Here is a 20666-nt window from a genome sequence, read left to right as displayed (position 1 = left end):
CAACAAATTTAGCATTTTTGTCCTTGCATATCCCTAATCTGATTATCAATCTGCAGTCAACACTAATTCTGGACATTTTTTGACTATGATCATGGATCTTAAGACGAACTATATTCTTTTAAATATTAACAATTTGTTCATCAATTTGCATGGGATCTGTTGCAGACTTCTATCTGGCTGTGTCTCAGGTGTGAAAGACTTCAAACTTCATTACATAATCAGTCTCATGTGACTTGGTGGCACATTATGACACACATGCAAAGCTTCATCATAACAAATATGCAAGACCAACACTATGGTATTTAACAAGTTAACATCAGACTGTGAGAATCTCAACAAGGTTTGAGCACAGCTTGAGAGTACAGCATTCAGGCAGTGCAGAGGCAGTGTACATAGCTTTGTAGCACAGGTTAGCATAGCCACAGAGCACAGCCACTAATGTTGATTTGAAAGATTCTGGAATATTCCATTAGACAACACTGGAGTTTGGTGGAATAGTCTGGAAAATTCTATGACATTCTTTGAAATTTTAATAGTAGATTAGTAATCAGTAGCATAGCCACTAGTAGAGTAGTATATAAGGGGCCCATTTTCCCCTCTAATAAAAAGAGCTCCAAGCCAAGTACAGAGAGCCCATTTCCATATTATCTAAGCTTGAGTGTGAATAAGTGAGTGGAGAATAAGAAGAGTGTTCAGAGAGCTCTTTTTAAACTCTCACCTCCATGATACTAAGTGACATACTGAGTGAAATATGAAGTTATTTCATTCCACTTTTGACACTGTTTCCCATGACATACAGAAGCATATTTGAGGCCACCATTGAGCCATACTTTTGACACTAGCTGGTACACGATTATCAGTCATCTAGTGCAGATATATTCCAGTTCTCTTTTAGACACAGGAAACCTATTCTGTGGGGAGAATATACATATTTTCATCAGCAAGGGAAGACAAATAAGACTAACAGTCAGTCACTAATATTAAGAACTTGGCCCACTTAAGTCTGTCCTGTGTCACACTCATCGCATAGTGCTTGAGCAGCAGAAAGTAGGTTTCGAAGCCACATATTAGTTCAGGCTGATCCATGTTAGAGGCTTAGTTTGATCTCTAATTGGTTTGTGAAGATAGGGAGTATCATTATAGCTCTGAGAATCATCACATAGTCATACATCTGTATTCATTCAAGTCATAGCACTGCATCACGCCAGTTATTGATTCTGTTCCCCCTTTAGTCACTGTGTACTTCCTTTGAGAACTCAACACACTTTTCCCACGAACAACCACGTTATCGACCGTTGGTATTTGTCTGAACCGTTGACCGTGGTAGAATACTGAAAATCGGTGATTTTACTGTTTTCACATCCTAGTAAGACACCGCCCGTTCTGCAAACCTCCTGGCTGGTTTCGACCACTCTTCATCGTCACAATCTTGATCCCACTCCTTAGGCCATCTTACGGGAGGTTTGATTTCCTTGTCTGATTTACTCCACCACCCGTGGAACTCAAACATCATGTCTCGGCAGTGCTCCTGTTGGTCGTGCCAGAATTCCAACAACTCAGTGGCCTCTTGTCTGTTCATCTGAGATGGCTCCCAAAGTTTTCTTCCATCAGGAAGATACAGCGGTGTATGGTCCAGAAGGACAGGAAACCTGTCATCCCCTATCTTCAGGACATATGTCTTGTCTTTTCTGCTTTTTTTACCAGGGTATCGTCAGAGTCCACTTCCTTGTCTTTTCCATCCAACATCAGTTAGTGAAGTTTGATTGCTAAAATGTACTCCAAGAGTGCTCACCAAACTGTTTGGACATGTAAGACTTCCATTCTGGCACTATATCCTTCCAGTCATGAGTGTCGGTAAAACTCTCTCTGTTACCAATTTCTCCATTAAAGTTGTGGCTGTTGGTTGATGAGACTTGATATTGTCCAAAATCTGCTGAGTTCATGACTTACCTTGATACCATCAGTTTTCCTTCTTCCCCTTTCCAAGCTGACAGTATGAATAGCCGCATTCCTGCCTTTTTGAACATCTCGGCAGCAACATGTCACAGAATGTCCTCACTCTTTCGTCTCGCTGTATCCGCTTGAACATCGGGAGGAACTCCCTGTTTGTTCCACTCTACGGCCTGTTCGGTAGCTTCCTCCACCTCCACCTCAGTAAGAGACTTCACCATTTCCCCAAGATACTTAGAGTAATGCTTCATCATATCCTTTTCCCCAGCCTTTACACCAGTTTCATCCTCAATCTTCTTCAGAAGCTCCTTCTTCCAGAGAGTACCAACCACCATCTGGTATGTCCACTTTCTTCCGAGATTGATAGGAGCTTTTGCATCCTTCTTTTCACCATGGTTCTGTAATCATTTATGCTAGACCTGCATGCCGAACAAATATGAATAATTCAATTCCCCAAGTCAATTGAATCAGGCATGCACTCACAGTCTTTCTTGACCTCAGCTTGGCAGCATCCATCTTGGGTGTCTTCAACCGAGCCTCCATAGTGGCGTCCTTCCAGACCTTGTTTCTGTCTTTACCCAAAGCATTGTCCCATTTCTCCAGGTGGGACTCCAGAACAGCCACCTCCTCCCTATTCAGAGGCAGGTGCTTCTGAACTTCTTCTTCCGACTCCAAGTTGTTCCCTGACATGAATGAAATGAATAGCAAGATGGAAGGGAAGGAGAAGTGTCTGAGAAGAGGTTTAATTTAAACCAAAGTTGTTTCTTTAGTAATGGGTATTTTAGGGCATAGATAACTAATATCCATTACGCTGAAAATGTCCTGTTGCACAATCTGATGAATTATTGGCACTTCTGATCTTCAAGACATTTACCAACCAATTTGACTCATTTCACTAGCCAGTCAACTTCGGAATTCAGGTATAGAATCACACAGATTTTTGATTTTCTTCATCTTGCAGAGAAATTCCTTAAGCATCCCATGGGTCGGAATCGGATATTAAGTTACAGAAATCATGTAAGCGCCACCATTCATTTATCTCAAAGTTATGCCAGGACATCCTCATCGTGATTTGATTATTGTTGTATGAGAATGAGAAGGAACTTGTGGTACTGCAAACAGATTTGGAGTAGATGGTTGTGGTTGCTGTTGCTGGTATGCTCCAAGGCGTCCATATCAAGAATGGTATCCAAAACAATGATGGCCTTATGAGAGTGAGAAGGAACTTGCATGACCCAGAATGGATCAGGAGGAGATGACTGTGGTTGTCCCTGTTCTCCTAGAGGCCCTGGGTATTCCTTAGCAATTGAATTGAATGAATGTCACTCAATCCATCCAATGACTCTCTCGAATTGATCATCCTGATGACCCCTCAGCAATTCAATTAACTATAATCTTGTCTTTCCAAATTAATGTAAACCTTATGCATTTCAGTCTCAATTTAGCACAAAATATTATCATAAGAGCTAAGCTAGGGAATGTCACCTTTCTGTCACCATACCATCACCATCATCTCACAGACTCTGACATGGGCAGATCCAAGGCTATAGAGGTCACACCTCCTGGGACCATCCACCTTGTGAAATGGAGCCAGAAAAAAACTAGTCGAGGCATCAAAGGTCGGTGGGTGTCAGCTGAGCCTACAAAGATGAGCAAATCAGTTCATTCATTGCCAACCAAGTCTCCCACCAAGCAGCCTTCTGGTGGGTTGATGCATAGATTCTCTGAAGACTTTGAGACATGCTATGGCAACCAGGGCAGCATCAATTCCATGACACTTCCAAAGAGCAAGGAAAGTCAAATATTTACCTACATGAACATAACACTCACATCTGGGACCTATAGACTCCAAATGACTATCTCCGCCAGTGGAAATTTAGGGTGGAGGATTATCTGGATATGCTCCTGGAGTGAGAGGTGCCACCTCCAAATTGGGTGTGCTGCTTGTGCAATGGGGATGGAACATACAAGTGCCATAACTGTTTTGCCGAGCCAATATTCTGTACAAAGTGCTGCCGGACACAACATGCAAGGCTCCCTTTCCACCGGATGAGTCAATGGAATGAAGATTTCTTTGATAGAACTACACTCACTAAGCTAGGTGTAGAGATCCATCTTGGTCATGGAGGACAGCCTTTGCCCCAACCATAATTGGGAATGGGAGGATACAGATGACGAGGACCGGTATACTGCATCTTTAACTGCCGGAATGCTGAGTGTAGCGAAAGCAGCAGACGGACATGGTGATTGGCGATGCACAGAACCATATGCGACAGCAGAAGAGGATGTTTTTTTAGATTCAGAGCCTGCAGCTGCGTTCCCAGACTTGCCCGAGGTAAATGCAGCACAGATCGGCAGGACCACAATCACAATTGTTGACTCTTCGGGTGTTGACACATCATCTATTCAGTATTGTCAATACATGGGCGCCCAAACTCCAGACAAACAGCTGTTTCAAATTGGACTGTTTGCGGCATCATTCACCTGCCCGAAGACAGCATTTACTTTTGCTTTGTTAGACAATTTCATCTTGGACAATTTAGAGTGCAGTGTTAGTTATATGATTATTCACCTCTACAGTACGCATTTCTATGTCTTTTATGTGTCTAACCTTGCCATTTCACTTACGGTATCATTCCATACACTTTGCTACCTATTTACATGACTTCCTGATCTCCCTAGGACGTCCCTAGGTCGAGTTATTACTTACCCTTTGATTGTGGCTTGTCTGTTTACATTTGTTTACCATACGTCGCCCATATCCCAGAGTCCAGTGCTTACTGCCTCTTTGGCAACTTACTCTGGACTCTAGGTACAGTACAACTTCACTATACCATTTAATAGATCGGCAACTTACTCTGGACTCTAGTCTGATCTCTTCTGGTCTCTCAGTAGCCTCTAGAAGCGGCCCACTTCACTCCCATCTTAACACCTAGGCCCAATCCTCCACGCACACCACCCACGTAGTACATGCCATCCGGTTCCTCATTGAAAGGTAAATTGACATGGCCACTGATCAATGTCAATGCACCAGTGGCGGCACCTTCATTTTCCGTCAGTAGTAAGTTGGGATGTGGGTTCTCTGCAAGCTGTACAGCAGACAGCACATTCCTATATACAGTCCAAACTGATGACCGAGTCACTGCGGGGCGCCCCATTGCATCATAACAATGCTCGATAAAGTCGCCAAGCATAGGTGGGACAAGGTCAAATACTGGGTTGGAAGCATCAATATAGACGTTGCGAATGTAGTCGATGCCCTTGTGATCTATAGAAGCCTAGTTGGCATAGTCAAGTAAGCCTTTGTGTGCGGTCACTTGTGCAAACAAATACCTTGAAATCCAATGCTCCGAAATCTTCAGGACAATGGTAGATAAGAGTTGGGACGCCGTGTGGGATTAACTGTGGGTTTCTGTTAGAATGTCAAACTTGGATCCACATTATGCGCCCTGAAAATGGCTCGATTCCAGTGTGAAGACCGAGCCCAAATCTGAGCCATTTGTCGTGCTGGTCAACGGCAAAGAGATCGTTAACGCCAGCTGCCCAGAAGCGCTTTCATTTCAGTTTTCTGGCCTTACGTTGTCACACTAGTTCTGGTTCATACACAGCAAAGTAAGACATCATGACCAATCTATTATAGTCACGGTTGCGATGTCAGTTCTTGACAAACAAGTTCATCTAAGGGGGCTAGGATGAAGATCAAAATCAGGGAGTGGTATTGAAGCAAATGCACCACACTTATGTGTGGGTTTATGCTGGTTGGGCATGATAAGGGGTGCAGGACGGTATGGTCCCACTTTACGATGCTGTTATATTTATTATCTCCATAAAGTCACAGTAAAGCCTCCGCTTCAACTTTCAACTTGTGAAGTACGTTTATAGGTGTGATACTTACCTTGTTCGGACTCCTTGTTCTGACTTGCGCACTGGTTAAGGTCCTCGGATATCACTCAACTTGCAAGGTATGTCCATAGGTACTGTAAAAGACTTACCTTGTTCTGACTTCAAGTTGTGCAGTTAAGGTCCTTGCCGACTCCTCGGATCACATGCGCATTGCGCATCGCCTCTTTCATGCTGCACTTCCATGCCTTTCATTGGTGTTAGACCCTCTTTCAATCCTCCCATGCAGATCGCCCCATTGATGCCGCAAACAACCTCAGGCTTCACCACTCCGGCTTCACCACATGCTCACACTGAGGCTCTCACTTATTCTGAGTAACTGATGTCCAGTAGGTGTTCTCACTTGGCGCTCTAATGCTCTCATTTTGCTAACTAGGTATGGCCACAGAGGCTCTGACCGCTCTGGCGCTCTTACTCGTTCTGAGCAACTGACCATATTTAATCCTGCATTGAAATATATTGTGTCTCACCTTTATCGTGTCTGTCCTCATCTCACACCTTCAACATTCATGGCCTCTTACGAACTTGCGTCACAGTTCACTGAAGATGTGTTTGCCAAAGAAGATCTCATTTGTGAATGTTCTGCCTGTGCTGCAAAGATTTTGAAGGGAGATCCGTGTTTCTACATTGTGACAATTGTCATTGGCCAACGCGGGCGCTTTGTTTGCGCAACTTGTCACCGGCACTATCAAGGCAAAGCAGCAACATCAATAGGCCCACTGCTCAGCATCCGAACCGTCAAGTCAATGCTCAAGTTATCCGGCAAAATATCAATGCTGCATGGAGACCAGGTTTGATTGATTTCATACTCGCGTCCATTTTATGTTTACTGATGTGATCTCTCAGCGGTAGCTCAGCAGCCGCCACCACATGTAGTGGCTACTAGTGGCAGTAAGCACTGGACTCTGGGATATGGGCGACGTATGGTAAACAAATGTAAACAGACAAGCCACAATCAAAGGGTAAGTAATAACTCGACCTAGGGACGTCCTAGGGAGATCAGGAAGTCATGTAAATAGGTAGCAAAGTGTATGGAATGATACCGTAAGTGAAATGGCAAGGTTAGACACATAAAAGACATAGAAATGTGTACTGTAGAGGTGAATAATCATATAACTAACAGCTGTCCCTTCTAGCTGGGCTCAGCCTGGCTACTCAGTGAACCATGCACAATATGGTGCTGAACGAGAACACTGGGCTAAGGAAGCATATGCATTGACGGACCCAGACTCATCACACTTTCGCTGGATAACATCTTGCTGAAGATCCAAGCTTTTGCGACAGGCTTTCCATGGCGCCAGGACCAATTCATCATTCGAGATGGCGGATGGGTTGATTTATCAACCCATCCGCCACGTCAGCCTTATTTTTACTCCCAATGCATGCAGGCAACTCGCAAAGGCTTGCGCGCTATGACATTCAAGTCAAAACAATTTTTATTGTATGTCATTGTGCCCACGGCTCAATGGGATGACTATGAAACGTGGCTTGAAAAAGCTGAAGAGGTTTGTATTTTTCAATTATACGATGCTGGTACATACTTACCAAAAAATCTATACCCTTAGGAACGATTCAGCATGTGTTCACGATCCGAGCCACTCTTTCTACCTTCTGCAACAAGGAGCGTCCAATCAAGCGCGCTGGCTGTGGCTTCTGAGCCGCTCTTTCTACCTTCTATGACAAGGAGCGTCCATTCCAGCATCCATTCGAGTGCGCTGGCTGTGGCTATGTATGAGAGAAAGTGTATAGAGTCGTACAGTGCTGAAAGAGGCTAATAATAGTACAGTTGGGTATGAGTGATTGTAGTTGACCCCAGTTACAAGAATGTGTGATGTGAATCATCGATGACAGGTAAACTAAGAGGACTCTTAAGAAGAGCTGACCTGATGTCATACCTGTGGTAAGTGTGAGTATACAGTTGAGAATGGAAAGAGCACACATATGATGAAGGAATCCATGTGAACTCTGCTGTGCAGGTGAGGCGTTGCAGAGGAGATGATGGAGGGTCTGATGATGGAAGGTTGAGTTCGACACATTTATTGAGAGGAGCAATGTAGTGAATGGTCATAAGTGAATCTGGCATAGCAAAAAAACCTTGATGTTGTTCAAAGTTCAAGCAATCTTGATTGGGCACTGTTATCTTCACCAGCACGTCTGATAGTTTTATCACAGCTTCACCCAGTGATGGGTTGTTCTCCACCTGAAGAAAGTGCCACTAATGCATCACCAGCTGTAGACAGTCTCCAAACATCTCATTTGACATGTGTTCCATAGCTTTCCATATAGAAGGTAATAAATTGCAGAACACAGCATTGATAGGTCCTCCCTCATCATCTTCTATGTCGAGATCCATATTGACCATTTGGCTAAGCATAGCTTAATGATATGAGGGTAATCAAGCAAGCCTATCTTGATGTTGGTATACTGTGCCATGACATCGTGCAAGACCTGGGTGAAGTCAATATGGGACAATGGGATTCCACGACAAATGAAAGCAAAGTTATGGCTTTTGGGAGGTGGGGTTGGGATAATCTTAAGGAGTTCTTGCTTGAGCATACAAATCAGTTCAATAAGGTATATGACCAAATAAGTCAGGCAATAAGGCATGAAACAGGGAATGATATGAACTCCAGTAAAGGTGTCGGTGCTATGATAGAGTAGAGCGTGTGAGGGACGATGAGGGTGTTCGTGGCCTGGTAGGTTTCCAGCTCCAAAGCTTGGGCAGGTGGTACAGACAGTAAATGAGAAAGTGTGAAGACAAGCTCAGTCAGCTCTGCAAGTGTATCAAGCCATTTGTAGATAGATGCTGATAGGAGTCGGTGAGAATACTAGAGTGTGATGCAATGCAACACTGACTGAATCTGGGCTGTAGTCGTCCTGATTAAGCACAAACATAAAATCATTTAAATGCGACAGGGTTGTCAAATACATTGCTCCACAGCATATTGAGATGGTATCCAAAAGGGTTTTCTGGTGAAGTAAGAAATGAATACCCAAAGTCTGTGCAGCTGAGGTCGTCCTTGGGCCATTTGGTTGAGTCTGTAGAGTCAAATGACTCTCGTACAATACTGTCAAACTCTGACAAATCAAAGCCCTGGAGAATTTTAGACAACACATCTTCTGAATGCCTGAATAGCAAGTCTATCATCATCATCGTGGAGTTGATGGTGAGCTTGGAGCCTCGAACCACCAGTGCATTATTAGATGCATTCCATTGCACAAGTGATAGCAGTGCCCTAGAATACGAAAAAAGGGGTGATGATGCAGAACTATTCGAGCAGTAGCCATAATATATACCCAGTGCTATCAGTCAGATAGTAAAATAACACTTCATGGTATGCCCTGAAATATGACAGGCAACTAGTGAAGGAAAGGTCACAAGACACCTAAAAGGCATTAAATTGGGGAAGGCTGTATGTGAAATGCAGCAGGCTCTTTTTTTTTTGTATGAAGAGACTCGGAAGGGCCAACGATTATTTGGGGAGGGTGTTAGGATCTGTAAAGTTGTTCATAGATGCTTGGACTTATGTGATGCTGCAGTATTTCATTGTTGTCATCATAGATGGACAGTACATGATGGAGCACATGAACAAGTGATTCCTCGATAGAAAAAATTGATTGCATAGCTGTGGTATGTTGATTCGTAATGTTAATACTGTGGGTCGAGGATGCAGCTGTGACTGGCTGAGAAAGTGGTGGTGGTTCAATGCCTTTGAGGATGGGTGACAAAGAATGCATAGATGAGATAGAACTCTCAGAATTGAACGAGTGGGCGATTAGTGCCATTTCATGCCAATCCAGGTCATCAACGACATTGGTTAAGTTCAGTGACTGCTTGTCTGGAGCTTCATCTTCAACAGCTCCATCCTCACACATATCATCAAGCCACTCCATCTCTACTTATGCATCAAAGTGTTTGACTTCTATGAACTGGGCACTGGAATGCACTAGCGACCTGTCAGGGTGAGAAGTAGAGAACTCAGACTCGTCCTTGAAGTCAAATAATACATCAGACTCGGAGGGGTCATAACGGCTTTTTGGAGGTATATGTCACATATCGAGAGAATTTTGTGTTTGTGCTTCGTTAAGAGTGAGTTCTTAAAAAAATGTGGGGACAACCTTGAGAATCAGGGTCACTATCCAGACATTGAGGTGAGGGAGTTGTCTGTAGTGTTAATATGCATAGAAGTAACAATGTTTGATTCGGCCATTGAATGATTCGAGGTGTAGAGTCTGCCAGTCGAATTGGCACGCATTTTGGGGTATAGTTCCGAATGTAGTGGTGATGTGGGGTCATATGAGAAGTGGCCCCTGTGTCTGCATTCCAATCAACGTCAGCATCAAGCTGGAGAGGGCATAGAGGACTAGAGGTGTCAAAAGAGTGAAGACTTGCATTACCAGCAAACTCAGTCGCATTCTGGACAGTGGAGGACGTGTTTGCAGATGCAGGGACACTGGAGGATGCATTGGACGAGGCATTGGACCCAGGGGAGGGCTGGGACGTGGTAGAGGATGCCTCAGAGGCCTTGTTAGCGTTCCTAGACCTCCTGCCTGACTTGCCAGGCTGATTGGACGCCTGCCTAGTCTTGTGCGCCTCTCTGGCGCGCTGCATGGCAAAGCACTTGTGCACACAATGGCCTGCCTTCTCACAGAAGTCGCAGACAGCATTAGCACCGCACTTACAGCTACTAGGCGGCGCCCCAGCGGCAGAGACAAGGGCAGAATCGCTAGAGGACACTCCAAGGGCATCAGCACGTCGACGGCGCTGGGTTTCCTCAGCAAGGAAGGCGGCCTTGAGCTCCTTCTTGTCCAAGGACTTGAGGATCAGGCTAGATGTGAATTGGGCATAGTCTTCGCCCAAAGCACAGATCATGGCCATAGACACCAGCTCAGCATCAAGGTCAGAAAGACTGTAGGGCTTACTAGAGTCCTGAGGGTGCAGTCTTTGGATCTTGGCCATGCCCTCCTCAATCCTGGCAATAAGGGTGCTCAGGGACTCATCAGGGCACTTCCTGATGGTGAAGAAGTCGTCCCAGGCATTGAAACGCGTAGCAGGGAGTCTTACACAGCCTAGTCTGCTATACTTGCGAGACAAGTGTGTTTGACCTGAGGGGTTTGCTGTTTGGTATTAGAATAATTAGTTATATGAAATGGAAGATAGTCCAGACATGGGAAACAAAGTCCAAAGGGATAATTACAAGTCTGATGGCAAAGTGTCGGGTTAGTATCAGGAATTAGTGAATTCAGGGAAAATGAATGTCAGATTACTGTCAGATGTCCAGATGGCTAAGAACCCCCATTCAAAGGTCAAAAAGTCTGCAAGCACATTCTTCTAACTCAAGGAAAACTCCAATTGTAGAAAGAAATTACCAACAACCACAAGGAGATCAGATGGCTTAAGGATGCTGGCCAATCATCACAGGTATTTCATCCACAAAGGGGTGACATTGAGCTTTATCACGATCACCACAGGGAAGACACTCTTTTTCCCAGTGTGTATCCCCAATATGCACCACTTTGTTGCATTTCATATCGACTTTGAACAGAAAACCCTGTGCTATGGTAGGCCATTTTGCTGACTTGCAAGACAAAAACTCATTTGAAGACAGGTAACTCTCTGAATCTCCCAAGCACACTTGGATTCTTTATTTCAAAGCTACAACAATGGCTTTCCCTACATTTTGATGGCCTGTTTCAAAATCAAGGAAATACCTTGCTCCATGGGACTCAAAGAGACTCATGCTCCTGTGGCATTTTTGTGATAAACACCATTACTCACAACACCTTTGGCAATCCCCTCAGTATATCTGAGCCTGCATCCACATGAGCCAATTGGTTCAGGAAGATCACTCACAACCAGATCAATGTGGTGTCATAAAGTATCAATGTGCACCCGTCTCACCCGATAGTTGGTCTCTCTGCTTCAATATCATCAGACACATTACCTCTGGCTTAAAATGAAATGGAGGCACAGAAGAAGATACAGAGACAGGAGCTTATAAAATGATACAAGGAGAAAGCGATCTTATGAGCAGGAAACACTGCATGCCTTAAGGAAGAGAAGGAGCTCGAGCACTCACAGGAGCTTCAGAGGCAGCAGGAGCTTGAGTACCAACAGGAACTCCAATGCCAATAGGAACTTGAGAGGCAGCAGGAGCTTCAGAGGCAACAGGAGTTTCAGAGGCAATAGAAACTCCAATGCCAACAGGAACTCAAGAGGCAGTGGGAGCTTAAGTGTCAACAGGAGCTTCAGATGTAGCAGGAGCTTCAGAGGCAGCAGGAGCTCCAGCGCCAACAAAAGCTCCAAAGCCAACAGGAAAAACTTGAGCACCAACAGGAGCTCCAATGTTAAGAAGAGCTCCAGAGGCAACACCTCAAACAGAACTCATCGAAGATAGCCTTGGGCAGTTGAATGCAAGATATTGTCACTAACAACAACATGAACATAGATATCAAACCAAGGGAAGTAATTCTTGATTCAAATGCACTGTCTCAGCAGGCCACTCTTCACATCTGATATGAGCACCTCTGTTAAATATTCCTCCTTTGGCACCCTCGATTCTTGGAACTTTGTCGCTCCCAATGGGATTCCTGCAATTCCTGCCTTTTCTACTGTGACATCTATTGCAGGGTTCAATAGGATGGGACCCCTTTCTGTCCAGAGCACAATTACCCACTTTATCCTAGACCAAATGAACTACCTCACAGAATACAATGATCAGAATCCACTTTCCTTGTCATTATAAAGTGATTCTCAAAATTGCCTCCTCTACATCGCTTGTTACCCTTCATATCACCTCTTACATGTCATCTCTCATGGTAGGTTAGTGGTATCTAAGAAGACTAAAATCAGACTGTGTCTCTGGAGAGCACAATATCCAGATGTCCCACTATGATTTTTTGCGATTCACTGTCTCTCCCGCAGAATTGACTGGCCTGTATTGCCAGCCTCCACCACCTCATTGGCCCACTATGCCTATGTCAGAAGGGGGTCCTCTGAGAGTAGCATCAGATATTGGAGTTTGAGTGGAGAGTACACTAGCAGGTGCAGTAGATAGTATTGTACCTGATGGGATGTCAGTTGTTGATGAATGCACCTAGGAGGGTGGTGGAGTGGAGATATGGAAAATAAAGGTGGGATTTGTAGTATGATAATGCTGCAGCTGTCTTTTAGCTTCATGGGAGATTCTACAGGAACTGAGTGAGACTCTGCATTATCTTGTAAGAAGGTTATAGAGGCATGAGAAGAATGGGAAGTAGTGACTGTGATGTATCATCTGTGTGATCCAGTAGCAGGGATACTTAAGGGGGATCGAATAGTATGGGCCTGGTTCATGTGTGATAGCATGCACAACTACACCCACACTCCTCGTCCGGATTATGCCAGATATAATCCTGCTGACCTCAATGCCTGCAAATTGGCCAAGTACAATCAAGCAGATTTTATGGTGTATGGCACTCTATAGATGGCCCTCCCACTGCTATCAAATATTATTGTCACTCTTTAACCTAACCCAATGCCTTGTCCATACATGTAGCTCTTTGCTTCTCAAAGCTATCAGTTGTCAACATTTTGCTATCATTTTATATACTCTGATGCCTCTCTTTTACATGTCATTCCTTTCTGCAGATGTACATTTTTTGGAGCATTTCCAAATTTCATGAGCTTCATTGCATAAGTCACACCATTGCGTCAGATTTTATTCGATTTGGTATCAGCACATCTCTGTTTGTCAGACATGGTCAACTAGCACCTGAATACCAGCTTTCAGCAACACTTCTCGGGCCCAACCATTGACCTAATCATGCCGGACCTTCAGTATCACTCATGTGGGCCCATCTGTGAAGATTGATGCACTGCCATTGACCGTATGTTGACTTTTGGCAACACTATATCGGGCCCTGCCATATATACCAAGTTCGTCAACCCAGACTGTCAGTACCAATCAGCTAGGGCCTGTCCATGAGAATTGACGCCCTGTTGTTGACACCAGATTGGGCCCAATCGTCAATATCGACCTCGTCTCCCTGGACCTCAGGCATGCCTACTTGGGCCTGTCTGTGAATGTTAATATGAACCTGGACCTGTGGTATCATCCACTCGGGCCCATCGGTGAGGATTGATGCCCTGCCATTGATCCAAATGTCAACTTTTGGTAATGCCACATCAGGTCTAGCCATTGTGCCAAGTTCTTTAACCCGGACCTTCTGCATCACCCGCTCCGGCCCGTTGGTAAGAATGGAGGCCCTGCCATTGATCTGATGGCCCACCTTCAGCAACACTTCTCAGGCCCAACCATTGACATTGACCTCATCATTCCATACCTTCAGTGTAGCTCATGTGGGCCCATCCATGAGAATCAACACACTGTTATTGACCCAATCATCAACTTTCGGCAACATCGCATTGGGCCCAACCATCAATACCGACTTCATTACCCTGGACCTTGGGTATCATCTACTTGGGCCCGTCCGTGAATATCAACACCCTCTTGGTGGACTAATCAGGCCCAACCATTTCATAATCACACTGTCACTTGTCACTTATGGGCCCGGTCGTCAATGCTGAGACATCATGGGCCCACCTGTGTCTATCGGCCACCATTGGATCTGGGCCCAACTCGGATGGACCATCTCACTCGGAAGAATCTCAACTTCAGGTGTCCATATAACACGGAAGAAAGTTACTGAATAGGCTCATGATTCTTGATTGTGCTGAGGTGGCAAGGAATGTAAATGTTAAGTTTTGCTATTTGGCTGCTCTGACTTTGTTTAGACAGGGCACTTTACTTTAGACAATACCAGCAATAACAATACTTGCATGGAAGAGCTGTCATCTTTACTGGGTGCATGTGATGTAACTTTTCATCCAGTCGCTCACCAAATCCCATGTTTCCTGCATATCATCAACATATGCATGCAACATATCCTTCACAACTACCCAACAGCTGAGTTTACGCATGTGGGCGACAGTTGGGTGGTAGATGGCGCAACCATCCAGAAGGCAGAGTATGTCGCAGCCCTAAGAGCCAAAACTCTCGACCAGGCCAGAGATATTGTGTACACAATCTGTAAGTCAAACAAATGATGCAAGGGGTTTCAGGATATGATTGTTAGGGGGAACAAAAGAAATTGGTATAAGGACAACAAAGGCAATCCTAAGCCACTTTTGGTTGTCGAACTTCTGCTGGATGAAGCCACATGATGTGATTCAGCCTACATTATGCTGAACAGTTTATGAACCCTGCACAAGGTAAAGCTCCCCCAACTAACCATCTCATCATGGACTAATATTCGCCCAGCCTCTCGATAGGTTCCTCCAGCAATCTCTGCCAGCAAAAAAGCTGACTCCAATGCAATGGCATTTCCTGGAGGACCTCGAAGTAATTTTAGAAGTCAGTATTGCTGTGTTCAAGACTCGTGATGCATTTTACCATTTTATATTAGGTGCTGCACACTGCTCAGCAAGTTATGTCAAGCGAAAAGACTTCTGTACTGAGTCTTGTGGTTCCAGCCTTTGAAGAGTTAATCGAGCAGTGGAAGGTGATTGCAACATTCATTCCGCACTGTGCACCCCTTATCAAAATAGGCTTGACATGGGCTGACAAGTACGCATCAGGAAACCTACATTTCTGCTGATGTTCCTGTCCCCTACTGAACTGTCTGATATCAGACCTACAGGTAGTGCAGTCATGCAGCAATTGCTGAATTCAGCACCATGCCTAAAATCAGTGGTAAACAGCCCTACAGACACTCAGAGTGTCATATCCCGCGTTCCGGACCCGGACCTATCACACACATCATTTCCGGATGTCTGGATCTGGCTGACTTCTATCTAGCGTCCCTTATCCCTCGTTCCCGAACGTCCGCCGGAATTCCCGCACATCGGACATTGGACTCCGGACTCGTCTGACAACCTTCGGACATCGTCCAACAGCCCTCGGAAGTTAGGGGCATGTACTCAGGTAAGGGGCGCAGCGCACAAGCTGAAGCCAAGCCCTTCGGATCCAACCCTTGAGCACATTCTTAACACAGAGGTACTGTTTGTGTGCAATTCAGGATGTCAGTTTCTAAGAGATGCAGTTCATCAGATATGTAGTTTAGTTTGTACAAAAGCCTCACAGCACATCACATAACATCAGGACATTATGATATTCAAAAACATCAAAAATACAAAAATCATATTCAAAGTAACTACTACATTGGTATCTACACTACTAACTAAAAGAAAGAAAGAGAGACTCACTAAAATAGACAAAAATGCGAAAATATCAAGGTCAAAACATATAGCCTGGAAATAAGCAGGGAGTCAGTCTTCAAAAGAGAGGAGAGGAGGGAAGGGAAGAGACTCACCAAAAGGACCAAAAATGCGAAAATATATAAGCTAGAGGTGAGCAGGAGTCAGTCTTCAGAGAAGAGGAGGAGAGGAGAGAAGAGGCTCACCAAAAAGACCAAAAATGCGAAAATATATAGCCTGGAAATGAGCAGGGAGTTAGTCTTCAGAGGAGAGAAGAGAAGAAAAGAAAAGAGAAAAGACTCACCAAAAAGACCAAAAATGTGAAAATATACAAGCTAGAAGTGAGCAGGGAGTTAGTCTTCAGAGGAGAGGAGAGGATTAGATTGGAAACTTACCATTGCACCAATCCCAAAGCTCCATCCACACCAACACATCTCAACTTGAATATCCAGGAGCCTAACCTAAGGGCAAGGGAGGGATTGAAAAGGAAGAAAGAGAAGAGGGCAAGGAGACTTGAACAATGTCAAAAGACTTGAATTGTTGGACACATTTTTGATTATATAAGCTTTCCCACCTAAACTTCAACCAACATCACATGACTGCTTACATAATCAAAAATGCGAAATTTCACTAAGTCCCTGCCACACTATGGTACTAGACATTAACATTAGTATAGTAGTGTAGTATACATTGAACATAATAAAATATCATAGAGTTTATTTTAATATATATATATCTCTTATGTGACTACTCAGGAATCAGTTAGTAGTAAATTATTGTTGGATAATAGATAAACATCCGACATATTAAATGTTGAGCTCATTGTAGTGTACAGTGAGCAGGCATTTCCTAATTAGGCAATAGGGTGCTAGTGCAGACATCTGCACTTGCGCCAGGTACAGAAAAATTGTATACACTACAAAATTATATATCTGTACTTCTGATAATCTAGAGACTAGTAAAGCTGATATTACTGAATGACTGCATAATTTTCTTTTAAAAGTCTGACATGCCTGAATACTCTGTGATTTTTTTGGTCTGATAATCTGATGTTGCTGAATGACTGCATAACTTTCTTATGAAAGTCTGACATATCTGAACACTCTGTGATTTTTTTGGTCTGATAATCTAATGTATCTGTACAACTGATATGTGCTGATTGTTACTGATTGTTACTGATATCAGACAGTTGTCTGATATCAGTTGTGCAGGTAAATCAGGACATTCAGCAGAATTGTAGGTTTCCTGATGCGATGAGCAAATGGGCGCCACAAATGCATATGCAGTCTCAATGTGTCAGTACAGCAATCTTTCAATAATGTTTGATATCTCACATGATTTTATAGTCATCGATCCTGCAATTCGGATGTTGTGGGTTCAAAATCATTGGGATGAAGCCCAAAGTAATGCCATCAAGATGTTCATTCTTGATTTGGTGCGTCTAACTCACCAATACCACTGTTTAAAGTCGAACTGATCATTAGAGATTTCCCAGATGCATGCCAAGAGAGCATGGTTGAAACTCACTGAATCTGTCCAGCCTCAACAGCAGCAGCCACGCTCACTAGGCTTGCACCACCACTATGGACTCCCTGATGTGTGCACGCTACTGAGTGTTCATGAGGGTGCCCAAATGGTTGATCAGGAATTCAGGGCATACAACGTGGCTACTCTCAGCAGCAAGAGGATGAATATCAACTTTGATTCTTTAAGTTCACCACCACAGCAACAGAGTGTGTACTGGGCTTCATGACCATGGCCCTCTAAAAAATAGTCTCATCAAGGAAAAATTGATGTTCCAGGAGCCAAACAAGAAGTGGGTTATTTTATAAGAACACCATGAGTGTAGAAGATCCATTGTATTCTTACGTTATCAGATGACTTTGTCCTAACTGTGGCTCATACCTTCTTAGATGTTTCAGCAGCACTTGCGCATGGCAAAAGAAATGCAAAAACACACTGCCAACCCTGGGCTTGCTGCCAGTGGGAGCACTGCAGAGACTACTGCCCTTGCAACTATAACCAGCAGCACATCAACTCAGAATACGCAGGATGACTAAGTACAAGGTCTCAATTTTCTTTTGAGTTTCTTTCGTACTCTATCATTATATTCTATTTGCACTACCTTAGTACTAGTATTATCCTCTACATGCAATACCTTACTCCTCTGCATGCTATGAATTATAAGACTTGTTCATAATAATATTGCTGTTGACCATAGCATACTGCTGTCAGTTCAGTTGCCTTGCATTCGAGAATCTTATATATGTCTCGTGTAGCCTCATGGAGCTTATTTTTCAATATAGGCTCAACAAGGAATTGGTCAAAACATGTAGCCACATCTCTCAGCCTCACCAGCAACTTGTGGATTCTGACTGGGGTTGAATCTTTGCCCACTCCTTTGTCCCAGCCTATCTGCAGTCTATGGCTCCTTAACATAAAATTTTGAAGACTCATAAGAAGGACCTTTGATATCCTGATTCCATGTCTAAGTCACTGCAGGCATTTGTCCATTTTCCTCCACCAAATATCCAAAAAACATTGATTGAGAAGATAGAAAATTCTCATTTTTCCTGTTGAAACATTGAAAAAAAGTAATTCATGTTTCAATGATGTTCTGTGTGTGGGACATGATGCAAAAATTGGTCATGTTCCTTGAAGGATAATGTTGTATTTCCCATCTATTGTCTTTGAAAAACACAGAGAAGAAAATCAACATTATTTTAAGCTGTTATTTCAAAGACAATAGATGGGAAATACAGCATTATCCTTCAAGAAGCATAACCAATTTTTGCATCATGTCTCACACATAGAACATCATTAAAACATGAATTACTTTTTTTCAATGTTTCGACAGGAAAAATGAGGAGAATTTTCTATCTTCTCAATCAATGTTTTTTGGATATTTGGTGGAGGAAAATGGATAAATGCCTGCAGTGAGTGGGTCTGCCAAACACAACTTTATATTACAGAATGAAATACATCTCCATAGGAAGAATGCTACATATAATTCAATACAAATGAGTAACCGTCATGGTATGTCTTCATCTATTCATCTCAGTGTATTATAGAAGTACAGGGTGAGAAAGATCACTAAGAACAATGGCCTCCAACTTGATACCACAATTCAGTATCAGTTGCCAATGGTTTTGGCTTTTATAACTAAGAAGGTATGATACATTTTACATTTTACATGCATATATGTGCTAATATCTACTAGGCCATATGACAAATACTATAACTTGCCAAGTTTGAGCACAGTTTGCCTGTTAAGGAACTTTTTCAACAATATCTGCAAAACTATTCTGACTACAAGAGATGGAAGGGGCATGACAAACCCTTGAAATCAAAACTAAAGATGGTCTTTTATCACCTTTATATCCTGTACTTAATGTGAGTCATGGAAGGCAGTGATGGATCACACTAAAAACCTATTTCCATCGACTTTGGTGAGTTACAAGAGAGTGGCAAAAAGGCTGAGAACAATCAAGATCATTTTCAATGCTGGGTTGATGATTATCTGAGTGAATTGTATTCAGATTACCATTTAGCTGTACTTCCAGGCACTTACCTCTAGTCAGAAAGTACCAACCTGAGGGAGACACCATCATGTCATACCCATTATCAAACATGTCACATTCCAAGTTGGTGGAATCTGATCTTGGTGACTTGTCGAGCTTTCAACAGGAAGCTGAATCTGAAGATGTAGTAGACATGGTGTTTTAATTCGCACTCAGACCATTTACTGAGAATGTATTTTCATTCAGACCCCATATTGGCAGGCCCAAGATATGAACATGAACCAAATGAGGAAGAACTTTGTGCGACTTCTCCAGTACCTGAGCTGACCATGAAGGAAATCCAGGCCAACTGGAAGCCAGTGTTCAGGAAAAAGTGTGCCTGACCCCAAGATGACTTGGACCTGGGAGGTAGCTTGAGTTCATGCGGATTAACTTGGGCCTCAGGAGATCTAATCCTTAGGCGACTGGATGTAAGCACTTAACTTTGACTTTTGACCTCTGGCAGCTGTCATGCTTGGACTGCAACCTGTACTCTTTACGATCTGATGCTCTGGACTCCTGTATTGTTCTTGCCCAATTAGTATTTTTGACACTAGAAAACAAGAGTTTCAGCCCTTTGAATGCTGATTTTTTTGTGCTACCTACTAGTCATGACATCTACTGCAGCCTCAAGATACAATGGAAGACCAAAATTCAGTGTTTAGCTCGACCTATGACTCAGATTTTAGTGTCTCATCTGTTCAGTATTTTCAACAATAGAAAACAATATTTTCAGCTCTTTGAATACTGAATTTTTGTGCTGCCCAAAGATACTATGAAAGACTAGAACATCAGTGTTTTGAATGTGTCTGAAATACTGCTCAACTCATGAGGTTTCAGTTGCTTCCTTTGATCAATTAGTACCTTCTGATTTCTCAATATCTTGTTCATCTGATCAGTCTTTTCAACACTGGAAATTTTCACTTGAATATGATGTACACAATGATATGGTGAAATCACACCAAGCTTGTAGGAAGATTTGTAGAGAGCATTCTATGAGCAGAAGAAAACATGTGTTC

At 43.3% G+C, this 20666-nt stretch overlaps 4 protein-coding genes across 4 annotated transcripts; 2 read left to right on the top strand and 2 right to left on the bottom strand.

Annotated features, from left to right (window-relative positions):
* Nucleotides 1–2042: 2042 nt before the first annotated feature.
* Nucleotides 2043–2640, bottom strand: F5147DRAFT_836966 (uncharacterized protein; the record flags this gene model as incomplete). The annotated part of the gene is made up of 2 exons (XM_041444034.1): nt 2043–2348; nt 2434–2640. The coding sequence occupies 2 exons, from the start codon at nt 2638–2640 to the stop codon at nt 2043–2045; spliced, it is 513 nt and encodes a 170-aa protein (XP_041293104.1).
* Nucleotides 2641–3915: 1275 nt separating this feature from the next.
* Nucleotides 3916–4101, top strand: F5147DRAFT_576683 (uncharacterized protein; the record flags this gene model as incomplete). The annotated part of the gene is made up of 1 exon (XM_041431340.1): nt 3916–4101. A coding segment is annotated over one exon (186 nt), but the record flags the coding sequence as incomplete, so codon positions are not given.
* A 214-nt stretch (nt 4102–4315) lies between these two features.
* F5147DRAFT_542646 (uncharacterized protein) lies at nt 4316–4522 on the top strand (the record flags this gene model as incomplete). The annotated part of the gene is made up of 1 exon (XM_041430270.1): nt 4316–4522. A coding segment is annotated over one exon (207 nt), but the record flags the coding sequence as incomplete, so codon positions are not given.
* A 5208-nt stretch (nt 4523–9730) lies between these two features.
* On the bottom strand, nt 9731–10729 carry F5147DRAFT_745702 (uncharacterized protein; the record flags this gene model as incomplete). The annotated part of the gene is made up of 2 exons (XM_041439774.1): nt 9731–9746; nt 10044–10729. 2 exons carry the CDS (start codon nt 10727–10729, stop codon nt 9731–9733), a joined length of 702 nt encoding a protein of 233 aa, XP_041293101.1.
* Between the last annotated feature and the right edge of the window lie 9937 nt (nt 10730–20666).

This window comes from Suillus discolor, assembly GCF_016758755.1.
Source record: "Suillus discolor strain FC423 chromosome Unknown F5147scaffold_26, whole genome shotgun sequence".
Lineage (NCBI taxonomy): Eukaryota > Fungi > Basidiomycota > Agaricomycetes > Boletales > Suillaceae > Suillus > Suillus discolor.
The sequence above is the reverse complement of the archived record's forward strand: the minus strand, read 5'-3'. Positions and strand labels throughout refer to the sequence as shown.